This window comes from Aethina tumida, chromosome 3 (assembly GCF_024364675.1).
Source record: "Aethina tumida isolate Nest 87 chromosome 3, icAetTumi1.1, whole genome shotgun sequence".
NCBI classification, from domain to species: Eukaryota; Metazoa; Arthropoda; class Insecta; order Coleoptera; family Nitidulidae; genus Aethina; species Aethina tumida.
The window spans coordinates 19,367,515-19,382,208 of record NC_065437.1 but is presented as its reverse complement, the minus strand read 5'-3'; the positions used below and the strand labels follow the sequence as shown (position 1 = coordinate 19,382,208).

General features: G+C 26.8%; 1 protein-coding gene across 2 annotated transcripts; it reads left to right on the top strand.

Annotated features, from left to right (window-relative positions):
- Positions 1 to 5,042: 5,042 nt before the first annotated feature.
- LOC109597011 (uncharacterized) lies at positions 5,043 to 14,444 on the top strand. 2 transcript variants are annotated; one of them, XM_020012633.2, is made up of 5 exons: positions 5,043 to 5,204; positions 11,257 to 11,292; positions 13,015 to 13,225; positions 14,041 to 14,155; positions 14,212 to 14,444. In XM_020012633.2, exons 1-5 carry the CDS (start codon positions 5,120 to 5,122, stop codon positions 14,227 to 14,229), a joined length of 465 nt encoding a protein of 154 aa, XP_019868192.2. In that variant the 5' UTR covers positions 5,043 to 5,119; the 3' UTR covers positions 14,230 to 14,444. The 2 variants fall into 2 exon arrangements, with proteins under 2 accessions (XP_019868192.2, XP_049820081.1); XM_049964124.1 differs by lacking the exon at positions 5,043 to 5,204 and adding an exon at positions 6,502 to 6,651.
- Positions 14,445 to 14,694: the final 250 nt, after the last annotated feature.

Sequence of the window (14,694 nt, the reverse complement as noted above, 5' to 3'; positions counted from 1 at the left end):
TTAAATTTAATAGTTGCATAGTTGAAATAACAATAACAGAAAAAAAACATTATAGGTACTGACATCCAATTCAAGTAGTACAGCTCATATTTTTAATATATTTAATATTTTCTTACTACTTTATATATTTTTAAAATTCTGAATCTCAGTTATCGTTGACTTGAAGAATAATTTAGGTATTACTTATTAATATTTTTTATTTAATGAATAAGAAAATAATCATTGCAATTAATGCCAATATTGGTGTTCACAAACGAATTTTGTTTAAATCAATCTAGTGGTACAGTTATAATATATAAAAATATTCTAATGAATAATACAAATTTGACAATGTGAGAAATAATTCATTTATTGTTTAAACTCCCTTAGTTATGCAAAATAGTAAAATGTCAAGAACAAATATTAGTAAATAGTTCACAATTGAGTTGTTAACTTTAGAATCTGGATATTTCATAATTTTGTAACACTGAGGCAAATTATATTTCAACTTAGTGGAATTTCTTATAAATGAATTATTCAGACAAATGTTGATAAGAACTATACAAAATATATTACGAAAGAAAAGTATTATTTGTAACTGTATATATACTAAATTGCAATAGATATAAGCTTTCCAATTAATTTTTATTATTGAGATGAAGTTTCTATTTTTTTAGTTCTTAGTATATTAGATCAATAATTACTCTGAAGAAATCGTTAAAATTGGGTAGTCTTTGAAAGAGCGAATACTTTATTTTGCTCTTTTATGAACGGACAACCCGTAATGTTGATGTAGTGCTTGTCTCTTTGATGGAGAAAATAGAATTTATATGAAATAATGTAATTTTTATGGAATATAAAAGAAAGATTTTTTATGTTTTAGTCCTACATTACATCCAAATCGTATGTAATAGCCTTTTAGAACACCTTAGATACTGTATATCAAAAAAAAATCATAAATAATACATTGTATTCATGAGTTCAAAATTAAACGTTAAAATGTTTATAGCCCAGTTATCAAAAATAGTAATTTTTCAAGAACATTACCTCGTAAATCCGCAATTCGGTATTATCCGAAATAAACCCAATTTAAATAGATATCGACATCAAATCGTCAACTTTTGTCCCGAAGGTTTTAAATCCCGTACGTGGACGTCATTGAAGAAATATGAAAAGTGCCTACAGACAACAATAAAACTCAAGGGTAAATCGACTGTAAGTCGGAATACTGCGGTTTATTGCATATTTATTTACTGAAATAGAAAAACAGGAGTAGGATTTACACATCGAATTTCACGGTCTTTTAATCAAATGGACGCTCATATTTCAGGATTGAACGCACCTCAGTCCATCAATAGTTATGACAATCGGGCACTTCCATTGATTTTGAGTGTGAGCGCATGAAAACATATCTTTCTATATCTGCGCATTAGGTTAAAAATAAAACATTAAAGTCCTTTTCTGTTTTAGCATCAAGTTCATTTAATAGTGCAGAAGATCGGAGAGAATGATTTTATTAGGACATAACGTATATACAAGTTTCACTCATCACTAACTTTTTAGTTGTTAATGAGACCATATTGAGTCATTTAGTACTGTTCCAAAAGTACGTATTGTGATTGCATCTAACAGGATGGAACATTTGGGTTCTACGGTATTCCTGATTGTGATTTAAACTTGATTATGGAATAACCCATGCCTGACGCAGCTTGCACAATAAAACGGGGAGAAAGTTCGTGAAATACGTTACAATTGACTGGACATAACTGTTTAAATTATCCTATGACTTGGCTCATTACGCTTTATTGATATAGTGATGTCTCTATATCGGTCAGTTCCAAATTCATGACACGATTTTAAGCCTAAAGTTTGCGTACTTTTATGTGGTCATCATTTTTATTGTCTCATTAATCCGCAACTATGTGTGCCCAAATGCGAAATGCGTGCTCACTACTTGTTTAATATTTCATTCTAAATATCATTTATTGTATATAGGAATTCTTTTATTACATTATTGAATAAGTAATGTTTTTTGTTTTTATAAAAAACATACAACAGGTATAAATAACTTTTACATGTTTTTACATTATTTATCCAGTTTATACTACAAAATATTTAAGGCGCTTTCTGACTGAACTTTGACATCAATTAATATTCATTTATGAAACATTATTAAACATCGTACTCTATTTTAAGACAATTAACACGGGTCATAGCTGTTTTATAAAAGTAATATAGAGGTCATGCTGTTTCTCTGTTGGGCTGAAAGTGAAAAATTACAGCCCTAAAACATTTACCCAGGACATGTAACTATAAAAAGTCAACGTAAAAATATGTTTTAATTTAAAATTTATCTAATATTTAACCCCGTCTTTAATTTTAGATGTTGTAATAATTTAAGGTTTTAACACACTGAGAGAATCTTATATTTCCGGCTCGTCGTCCTAATATTATTAAATTAACAGCGTGCAGTTCATCTTCTAATGGTAGGCAGTCGTAATAAAATATAACGTTCAGCTTATTTACTAGCTACAAATTCCAACGCCATAAACCAAACTTCACAGTATTTTCTATAACAATATGTAGAATCTATTATAAAAAATGAACTGTTTTAAATGTTATGTTTATTTATTAATAAAATAATTTCTTATGATGTTAAATATTTGGACATAACTATTTTATGTCTGTTTGACATAATTTCTATATCGAAATTGATTATCAACTTGGCAACATTTCTCTATGGTATATTTTCTTCGACATGTTGAAGGATCTACGTTTGAAGTGAAGAGGTATCCCCATACCATAATTAAACCATCATCGTATTTTACAGCGGGTATAAAAACATTTTTAAATAGAATAAATAAATAATATAATATAATATAAATGACTTCTACACGATCTAATAAACATGATCCTGAGTAAATCGAAATCAGAACTTAACATTCTTAGTAGAAAGTATATATAATATATAATATGTATAAATCCACATCTACTTTCTTATTACACTCCCTTTTTTGGCTTTAATTTGATTTCATGATTGATTCATTATTTTATCAATTGATTTTATTAGATTTTTTTTATAATACAGGAAACAATTGACTAATTTAGCTGTAAATTCTTAGTAATATTTATTTGGTTCTTTGGGTCTTTGAAACACACTATTATAATTTTTTTAACAGCTTATGATACATTTTCATCACGACAGAAAAAACATTGTTCCAATAATGATGACTTACTGTCTATATATTGAGAACCTAGAAATCCACTTCCTGATAATTATTTTAATCCAATTAACAATTCAGAAGTAAATGATATTTTGCATAGTTTTTGGTGAGGAGGGAGAGATTTTATGACGTTACTGTAAATTTACAGTTAGTTGCTGAAAGAAAATTAAAAAATATTCTATTTTAATTTATATTTTAATATTATGGTGGATGCGCCAATTGAAAACTTAACATTATAGAAAATCAAATTTCTTTGTATTAATGTTTAATACTAAATATTACTATATATAAAGATCTTTTATTTTAAATGAGAAATTTTTTTAGTTTTTATTTTTTAAATTAATTGATTCATTTATCCGTGTTCTGTATAAATATGTTACTTACATTACCCACAATTACTTATTTCCCTTTGTGGGTTATAAATTTGGCCCACCACCCGTTGTATTCTTAATAATTGTGATAACAGAGATTTACTAATAACCTCACGTATTTATTATTCTTTTTTATAACTATTTTATAATTTATTTGTATATATGTTTAATAACACATACATTTATCGTAGGGTAATTTTAGGCGCTGAACACGAAAATCATATTATTATTTATTTTTTTACTTTTTTACTTTACTACTTTTGGGTCAAACAAATTTGTTTTTCCAGTTTGTTATTTTACTTATGGTGTCCAAAAATGATGGCAGTTCCGATGAGATTCAACGCGACATAAATTCTTTCAATACAATTAAAAATAATCGAGTTACAGCAGTAGAGATTATTTTAGGCACTTTGATCATTTCAATAATTTTTTGGTCAATAAATAGTGCCAGTCCCTAATATTACATTTTATTACCTTTTACTTTTTAGTTTTTATTAGTTAATACTGGTACAACAATTCGTTTTCAACACTGATTTTTATTTAATTTAATCAAGTACTTTAAATACATACACATAAATTTAATAAAGAATAAAAAAAATAAAAAATACTAAATTATAGATTATCACATATACTCAGAATATTGCATAGTCGATTGAATTATGAGACAATACGTATAAAACCAGAAAACTACTTTTATCCTAATCGAAATTTACGATATAATCTTTTATACTCAGCAAACATATAATCCACACGAGACAATTTCTCAATTCAATAAATAAATATCTAGAATAAAATAAGACCAAATGTCAAACAAAATTGATTTTATGGGATAACATAACAAATATTGGTACAGAAGTATTTGGTCTGTCTTTACTATTACAATATTTTAATCTATGATTAACTGCTCCAAATATTCAAAATATAAATCCAATTTAATGAAAAACGTATAAGTTAAAAAGTAATAGGTTGATCAATTAATTATAAAACTACCCGAAAACGTTATTAAAATTTATTATATGCATGATATGATAATTGTGCATTAAAATTACATAAGACATAAATAAATAATCACACCAAATATTTTTAGGTGTGATTGTTGAATTCCAATATTTAGAAAAGGAAATAAACTATTTTAAATATTGTTTTAATTATAAATAAATCAAAATTCAAACAAATTTTCACAATATTTAAAACTGCATGGAATCAAGTTATTGTATATATTAATTAATATTTTCTTCTAAATTTAATTTCGTTTTTTGTTAAAAGTCCAATTAAAATTCTAATTCCTATTGCACAATTATTTATGTAATATCTTCTTATCAGAATACGATCACACCCTTAGCCCGGGTTATTGGCGTCGGAGGCGGACGTTGCAAATTCCATATCTCGTACCTATAAAAGCACGGCGATACATTGATATCCTCAATAGTTCATAAAACGACTCTGTTGCGATTACTCTCCGTAATCGGTTCCAAAGTGATAAAACGTCAAACGATTTAATTACATCTTATTGCAAAATTTTTCAATTGTCGTCCCAGTTTGAGAATGTGTTTCAGAAAATCCGAATTTTCATCAGAGGTTAAAATTGCTACCCTTTTGATAATACTTTATCTAACAGATTATGTGTCAGGTATGTCAAAATTATTTTCTACTTTATTATTATACTCTATCTTGAATATTTTGGATAATTGAAAATGGTACATTGCTATTATTACAAAGTAAAATAATTTAGTAAACAGTTCATTTATAATAAAAAACTGTAAATTTTATTCAATTTAACTTTCACAATAATTAAATAATTTTACAACTTAAAATGCTTAAAAATAATATACAGTTTATAAACACCAAAAATTAAAATAATATTTATTCTTTTTTCACGTGCAAATGTTTAAGAGCTTTGATGCTTTTTGTTTTGTTTCAAATTTTTGTTCTCACAAACTGAGTATTGATGTATTTTTTTCAATGCTTATTTATTTTATTTGGTCACGTTTGTAAAAATTCATATTCTCTTATATATATGCATAAACGCAGTTCATTTTAGTCCAAAAATAATACCTTGGTGTCTTTGTGTATTGAAAAATAACATGATTTTTAAAGAAAACAATCTGAAAATAAGCAAGATAAAACTGTATTATTTTCATATGCTTTTTTAACTGAAAATTCAAATTAGATAAAATCGATTTTACTAATATTGAAATTATAAAATAAATAAATGTTTTAAAACACAAAAATCATATTATTAATAAAGTGTTTTTAATATAAACATATGTGTATGTTTACTAATATATGTATTTATATAAAACAAACAAAATTAAAATAACGAATGAATCCACACTTAATTAATAATAAATATTTAATTTTTGTTTTTATATATTTACTTGTATTAAAATAGCACCAAATATTTCATAAGTATATGTATTTTGTATTCTATATTATTATGGAATCATAAAAATATATAATATGTAGAAAAATAAAAAGTACAATACGGTTAAAATTATGGCGAATGCGCATCCATGTGTTCCAAATATCCGAGTTGATACAAATAAAAAATTATTTTATTTGTAGTAAATTATTTTTTTAACATCTTCTTTAGCAACTGCTAGTAAATTTTAGGAGATTTTATTGCTAATTGGAGTGAAATTTAGGTTCTTAGAAATATTTTATATTGTTGGATTAATGTGCAGGACAATTTTATTAAAATGTGACATTTTGCAAATTAAAATGTTCATTTAACGATAGATTAGCATGTTTAGAAAATTTTTACAGTGCTTAATTTTTCACCCCGTCCCTACACAAAGAATATGTTGGCGTTTTGTGTCGGCGTAGGGGCGTTACGAAATGTTGTCTATAAAAGCCGTTGATGCACAGTGTCCCGTTATAGTTTAGGCGAAGACACTGTTGCGCTTACTCCACTGATAGGAGCGCAACAAGTAACCACCACTGTTTAGTAACAGATTTTGTTTTATCGGTTTTAATATCTATTGTGCACGAAAACAGCACCATAATGTCGACTTCCTTGAGGTTCTCCACGCTGGCCATTCTCTTTGTGTTCTTCTGCTTCGCCGAAAGTTCCGCCGGTGAGTTCAATGCGCTAGATATATTAAATTAGACAAAACAGCAATACATAGCAAAACTAGTAACATTATTAATTAAACGTGAAACATATCAGTTGCATTTTCAAATTAAATATATAGTAGTTTAATAATAACATAAGTAGTATAATAATTTTAATATCTAGTTTCTTGGAAATCAAGAACAATTTAAGAACAACCAAAACTTACCTAAATTTTTAAATTATTAAGTATGCAAAACAAGAAAAAATATTATTACATAAATGAAACAACTTAATATTTATTTATGTCAAGTTATTAATTAAATAACTAATTATTTAATATTAGTTTTTAACAAAATGATTTAAGTCATTTATTAAATCGTTTGTAACAAAATTATATTAATAAATAGTTAAAATTTAATGTTTTTTAACATAATAAAAAATATATATCTTAATAATTAGATTAGCATTTAAATAATTTTAATATTTAATTTCTTAAAAATGAAAAAATATATTAATAATAACCAAAGTTGAAATTAAAAAATAAATGTTGAGAATACAAAACAGCAAAGTATTCTTAAACAAATAAACAAATTATTATTTATATTAATTTATAAATTAAATCAGTAATATTTATTAGTACATAAAAGATGATTTAAATCCTTTATGACAAAATTTTACTAAAAAATAATTAAATTCTAATGTTTTTGTTACATAATAAAAATGTAAATAAAATTTAAGTAGTTAAACACAAAAAATAATTAACATGTCTGTAACATATTAATTAACATAGGTGTATTAACTATTGAGTGTTTTACTTGGGCAACATTTTAAAGCTTTTAGTTTTAACTTCACTCCATGTCCCTTAATAGATATGCATTTTGATCATTATATTTTTAATGTCCGCACAAGCTTTCAGTTTTTCTTTTATCAATTCATCATTTTGAAAATATTTTACTGTATTACATAGCAATTTTGTTTGGCGTTTTAAAATTATTTATTTCGTATCCTAAGAAAAAAATATTTCATTGATGAAAAAGTCAAATTTAATATTTATTAATGTGTCAGTTTTATATCATATTCATTTTAAATCAAACAAAATTTATTTACAAAATATAAATTAAAATAAAAATATAAATTAAAATTACTTTTACCGACAAGTTAAATATTTGATAGATTTTTATAACTTTTCTACGAGTATGATGAAATATGCGAAATTAAAATTATAAATTTGAGAAGTTATTTCCAGAATATTTCATAATATTTAGTTTAGGTAAATAAATTTTTATTAGGAATTATATGAAGTAAGCGTAAAATGTGCTAAATTAATTTAAAATTGTTTCCGAAATGTACATTTAGTGAGAATGTTGAAATTCAATTAGTTTTATGGATTTTATGATGGATAATAATAAAATACATCCACATATGTAAAATTAAGCAGATAAAATATAAAATGATACAAAAAGTTAACATTTCGTCTGAAACAAAATTTGTATTTTTCACTTGTTGTTTTTTTTTTTAAATTTAACGAAAACTGGAGTGTCAACTGAAAATTATCCATTTTACTAGTAAAACTAGTTTTTCCACCTAAATTAAGTAACACGCCGAATATTCCGTCTAATACACTTTCCACAATGTACAAGCTCAGGAACTGGCGTGTATAAAATTCATCCTATGTGTTAATTCCTGTGCTCACTAATTTTCTTACCTTGCAGCAATGTGCCTAAGAAAATTTCAATTCGTCACTAAATGCAAATTAATTGGATTATGCAAGTTGAGTAATATCATTGCGTGCTCAAAACTCCATTAATGTAAACCTTTATTACTGGCAGCTAGGAAATTCTAACTGACGGAACAAAAATACTTAAGCAAAATTTCACATGCACACAAAAAATATATATTCGAGATAAATTTTCTTTAGAAATTCTACAATAATAAATCGATTGGCTCCAAAAATAAAGTTGCTAGGCTACCATTCAAAGGAAATGACAGAATTGTACAAAAAGGATGATGGTTGACATCAATTGATATTACCATTAAATTTTTCTTACCACCTGATATGTTAAATAAACTAATCTGTAACTAATTCGACTGCCAACATAAATTAAATGCATACACCATGTAAATGAGTAGTGTAGTACGTTTTAAAACATCTTTTGTTTTTACGAGTAATGTAAATTGAAATAGGATATTTTCCATGATTCCGTCGAAACAACTAATGAAAACTTCGTGCAAGAACAATATGATCTCTATTCGTGTTTAATAAAAAATGGCTACACTGTGTAATAATCATTTCGAACTAGTATTTTTTACAAATTTTTTCATCTTATGTATGGCCTTCGTGGCCATTGTTTTCATATCTATAGTTGTTCGGGTTTATAGGTCTTATTGAGGCACAAGGTACGAGAGACTGTACAAAGTAATAAACATTTACGTTGTTTTAAACTTTTTATTATGTATGCACTTAATTGTTTATCCTTACGGTTGTTGCTTCACTTCTTCGTGTGGGGTCCAGTCAGATTTTAAAATTCATGTTCATCATCGCTTTTGTACATTAAATTCCTCCATTTTAGTTGTGGTTTTGATATATCTTCAGAGGCCAGTTCTTGTTTAAACTTGTTCAATCGCTCTATTTCCTGTTGCTTAAGTTCCTCCAACTTTTTCTTGTCCAACTCGTAAAAATAATTCGATTCGACTTTTTCTTGTTCTTTAGTTAAAAGCCTATTGGCGCGCTTTAACGTTTGATAATCTTCGACTTTTGGTTTCCCATCGCCAATTTTTTTGAAAAATCTGTGCTGTTGACCCCCTACATACTTGGGCATACTTCTTGTTTTTTGGATTTTTGTGTTTTTGTGTTTGACAGTAAAATGTCAATGCTTATCCTTAATTCATTATTTTTATATATTGTTGCAACTACCTCGGTATTGAAACATTTTATTGTATTGTATACAACTGGTTAAAATGAGAGTCCCAGGATATATTGTGTATTTCACAAATATATAAATCAAAAGGGAATCTTTTAAAGTTATGTCGGGTGCTTGTGATTATCATTTGGTTCACATTTCAAAGGCTGCAAATTTTTAAAAGCGAAGGTATGAATTACATTTTAAGGATTTCTACATAACACGTAAAGGGCTAAATTAAAATGATTATTAAATAAACTTAAATGATAAACAACTATTATACATCTTCATAAAGATTCATATCATTCATTATAATAATAATATAATATAATAACAGTAGAAATAATAAATAATACCTGCAAATAATTAACGATAATCAAGATATTACTAATAATTTACTTACTACGTTATTTAAATTATATTCTTCATTTTGTTTAATTTTTAAAATATAAGCTATGGTTTGTATTATATTAATTAAATTAAGCTATGCAATCAATTGAAAATATTATCGCATAAAAACATGAATAATTTGACAAATAAAAGTAGAAAGTTTTAATGTATCAAATCATCCATTACAATTTAACAATTTTAGCGTATTTATAAATTTCTTTGATTTATTTCATTCTCATTCAGAAGCTCTATTTGAACAGCAAATCAAATTTCCTTCCTTTACACTCGTATATCGGCAGCTCTCACACACATTTTAAATGGTATTTACTTAGCTTCTCTAAGAAGACATAATATCATGCAAATATCATTACGAAAGCGTAAAGAAACCTCACCGAACATATGTTGTGTGCATTTTGACTTTTGTAATTTACTCTCGTTTGGAAACGCATCAAATGAAGTTATATTTTATTATATTTGTACTTATTAGACGATTGGAAAATGTGTACTTTATGATGATTTATTAAAAGGAAAAAGTTAAAATAGTTAGCATATTAACACATTATAAACTGTTCTATTGAATTACTGCGATATAGCGAACCATCGCGCAAACAATTATTAAATTAGTTGAAAATTCAATTATGAATAGAAATTAAATTATAGGACAAAAGGATGATGTGCCATTATATGATTTATGCTTGCATTAATAATTATAATTATTAGTATTTGAACACGGATAAAAATAATTATCTAAACACTAGTTATGTATTTTCGTCTTCATAAATATGATATAGTATAACATAAAACTGTTTATAGCATTTGCAACGTCTACATTACAAGTAATTTGAGTTAGTACAATAGTGTGAAAAAAGTAGTAAGTTCTGGAGATATTAAACAGACATTTAATGGATTTAAGCACATTCTAACAATTGACGAATAATGTATCCATATAAATACTTATTTAATGAAAGGTTAATGATGGACAAACCAGAATTTCTGAGTAAATAAACTTCATAATATTGTATTTTTAATCGATGATTATATTGTATCCATCTCATCGGCGTTAACTAATATATTAATGTGCCGATAATACTAATTACTCAAGTAATAATGTGTCGGCTCTATGCTCTTTTTAATTTCCGGTACAATTATTGAAGTAGTAAATAGGAGTCACATTAATTGGAGCATATGACGGCAAGAGGTGTTTCAAAGGATTTTGTATGTAATTGATATCGGTGACCACTTGGAACCTTTTTAAAGCAAAAATTTATTAAAAATTGTTTATTACCACTTTTCAGAAAAACATTTCATTTAATATTGAATATTTCATTTAATTTCAGGAAACTGCCTCAAATACGGTCATGCTTGCTGGGGAGGTAAGTATACATACATTTTTAATTAATAGATAACTAGTGTACATGCATGAATTTTAGGTATTTTTTTCAAGTGCAATAAATAGTATTTTTATTATCAATTATTTTAAATGATGTTTATTAATATTTAAAGAATACCTTAAAAAGTGAAAAAATTAAAAATTGAAAAAGATATGGGGGGGAAAAATTTGTCACGATTGTAATCCCCAAGTAATCTAAAAAAATATTAATCTAGATCAATGCTGCTGTCGTATTAAGTGAAAATATGTTTAAAAAAATTGAAAAAAATTTTTTTCGCTAAATTGCTGCTGCCTTAAAAATTGAAAAATGCTTGTACTATTTTTTTTTTCGAATTTTTTAAAAATAGTAAAAATTGAAAATTAGTGTTAATTGGTGAGTCAATTCGATAGAGGGATCCCGAAATGGTATTTTATACTCACATTTATTAAATCTGCCATTCCTGTTTCATACATGGGACCTTCCTCGACTTCGAAAAAACTAAAAAAATTGTCTAAGCAACATTATCGCAGATAGACGGGGATGATCCCTAACGTCTTTTGTTCAATTCGTTCCGGCCGAGCCGGTTTGGATGCCGCGTCACTAGAATAGCTATATCTCCCAAAATAATTTGAATTTTCAGAAATTCTTTTGGGGACATATTCTTAAACTGTTAAACTTTGATAATATGAAAGAAAAAAATCTTTTCAAACTTTCTTCAAATTTCTAGACCAGAATATCACCTTAAGCTTCGATGAAGTAAATACACCCCCACAAATTTAATTAAAGTAATTCTTTTTTCTCATATTCCCTATCTCTTGAACAAAATTAAATTATTAAAAAGAAATATATTTTTTTCATTCACAATTATCAAAACCAATTAAAAAGACCTCATCAAACCTACTTGCTTTTGTGCTTCAACTTTCTTCATAACTAAAACAGAAATATTCAAAAATAGCTGTAATAATCAAAATTAATCAAGAGTTCAATTTTTCTAAATTGAATTTGAATTTCATAAAAATATGAAAAGCTTAATGATTATAAAAATTATTCGGTGTTTTAGAAAATAGTGTAATAAAAAGTGGAGAAGACCATGTACGATACTTACTCTATCATTATGGAAAAAGTTTATTATATTGTATTGTAGTATTTTAGGATAATATTGGATTAAAGGTAACAGAAATATAGGAAAAAACAATTTTTGAAATTTAAAATTGAGCGGCTGTATTTTCTCAGAACAAAAATATATTCAGATTTTCTTTAATATTGAATATATTCTTCTTCCTAAATGTTGATCATCTATTTCAGAAATTGATAGAATATAATGTATAAATTTATGAAAATAATTCATTATATTACATTACTTTAAAATATTTTACGAATTTATTTATGTAACAATAGCTCGAAATTGCATTATTGAAATAAAAGAGAAATATTAGAAATATAAATTGTACGGATGTAACTAAAATTTCTTTGTTGCAAAATTTTTAATTCATGGATGTCATTAATTATAATTGAAGTTTACTGTTAGTTTTAACATAAACTATTCGAATCTGGGGAATTAAGTAAATAAAACTTCCACATTTTAAACATTCCTATTTTCCTATGGAGACTTTTATATTTAATATATGCTGCATATTAAATACACAGTTAAAGCAAATGTAAATAGAAACAAACAACAAGTTGAGAAACTATTGTTGATTAATTGTACACTTATCGCATTTTCAGCACACGGTAAACGAAGCGGCAGTCGCGACACGCCGTTCAGGGACGATCCCGCAACGAAAGATATCGTCATACCGAAATGGTTCTTGTCGAAAATGATGCAAGACCCAATGGATTTGCACTACATGCATAACAGAGAGCAAGAACCTTCATTTAAGCAACATCCGGAGCAACTTTTCAGCGGCAACGATGCGGATGCCGATGCTTTTAAAGCGTACGTAATCACGTTATCTTAACTAACTTATACATTACTCGGTAAATTGTAATTAGTCAACTCTCGATCCACAACAATTCGAAATTTAAATCTCCAAGCGGGCACGCAGCACTTGTCCCTCGTCAACTGGCACGAGTGTCGGACGGTTTGTGTGTGGGAATTTTGTCGAAAATTTAATTTGTTGTAAGCTTCGCACAATAAAATGTGTTAACTAACTTTTTTATGGCTTTGAAATATAATTTTATACCTTTTGTTTAGAAGGACCACTTCATAGACAAACATACTCACAGTACAGCCAATTTGCTTGAAATACATATTTAAAAACCACATACGAACATTCCTCGTGAAATCTCTATTAGTGATGTATCAAAATGTCTACAATAGTTTGCGAGATTAACCGGTACAAACAGACATATAAACATAATTATTTTAACTTATAATATGTAAGGATTAATTTAATTATGTCACGAATGCGGCTTCCACATAATCTGAATGTATATTGTTTCTAAGGTAGCTTTTACCTGTATTTAGCGAATGTGAACATTTCAAATTACAAGAATTACAGTGTAGTAAAACTTCAGACGCAAACTTGGCATTAGATGTATCAAATTTCTGACCATAGTGAATATCGTAACAATACCTATGTCAAAATTGGCCCCAATTACGAGTAAAGAGGTGAATTCCTACTTTCTTTGAAATCGTAGATGCCGCGAGTAGCTAACACTGAAGTTTAGACCTTACAAACTAATTATATACGTACGTTTACTGAAACCATTATCATAGAGTCTGCAATACTGATGTATGTATTATTTTAGCTTGGAGTCTTATGATGGATTCGACGATGGACTTTCCTCAGACGGAGATTTTGATGATTCATTTGGCAAAAAAGAATCATCATTTAACAGCAAGAAACCATCTAAGCTAATCCTGGTAATTCATATCTAGAAACTATTAACACTTATGTTTATATTATATTTTCATTCCAGAAAAAACGATCGACATAATTTAATTAGCCGTAAGTATCAGCCATCCTCCCGTCAACCTCTCTAGTTCACGTCCAAGTTCATTTACCATTATTATCAAGAAAACCATCAGTGTATGTTGTATAGGCTGGAAATAGCATACACTGGGGGTGTTTGGTTGATGTACACTTCTATATTATTGTAAAGACTGTAAATGTTATGTTATGCTTGTTTATAATAATTATTTATTGAAATGATCTAGTTGTTTTATTTTTATTTAATAGCCTGAATCCTTTGGGAACAGTTAAATAAATTCATGAATGTAAATAACATATTTCTATATCACAGTTCAATTATAATTATCATTCCATTTACAATAATAAACTTCAAACACTACATCTTAATTAGATCCCCTTTGTATCCTTTTAGAGCAATATTATTAGATATCTAAACTTATTGTGGACTTTGTAATGGACCGCATCGTGAGAGGTAGACGAATACTAGATA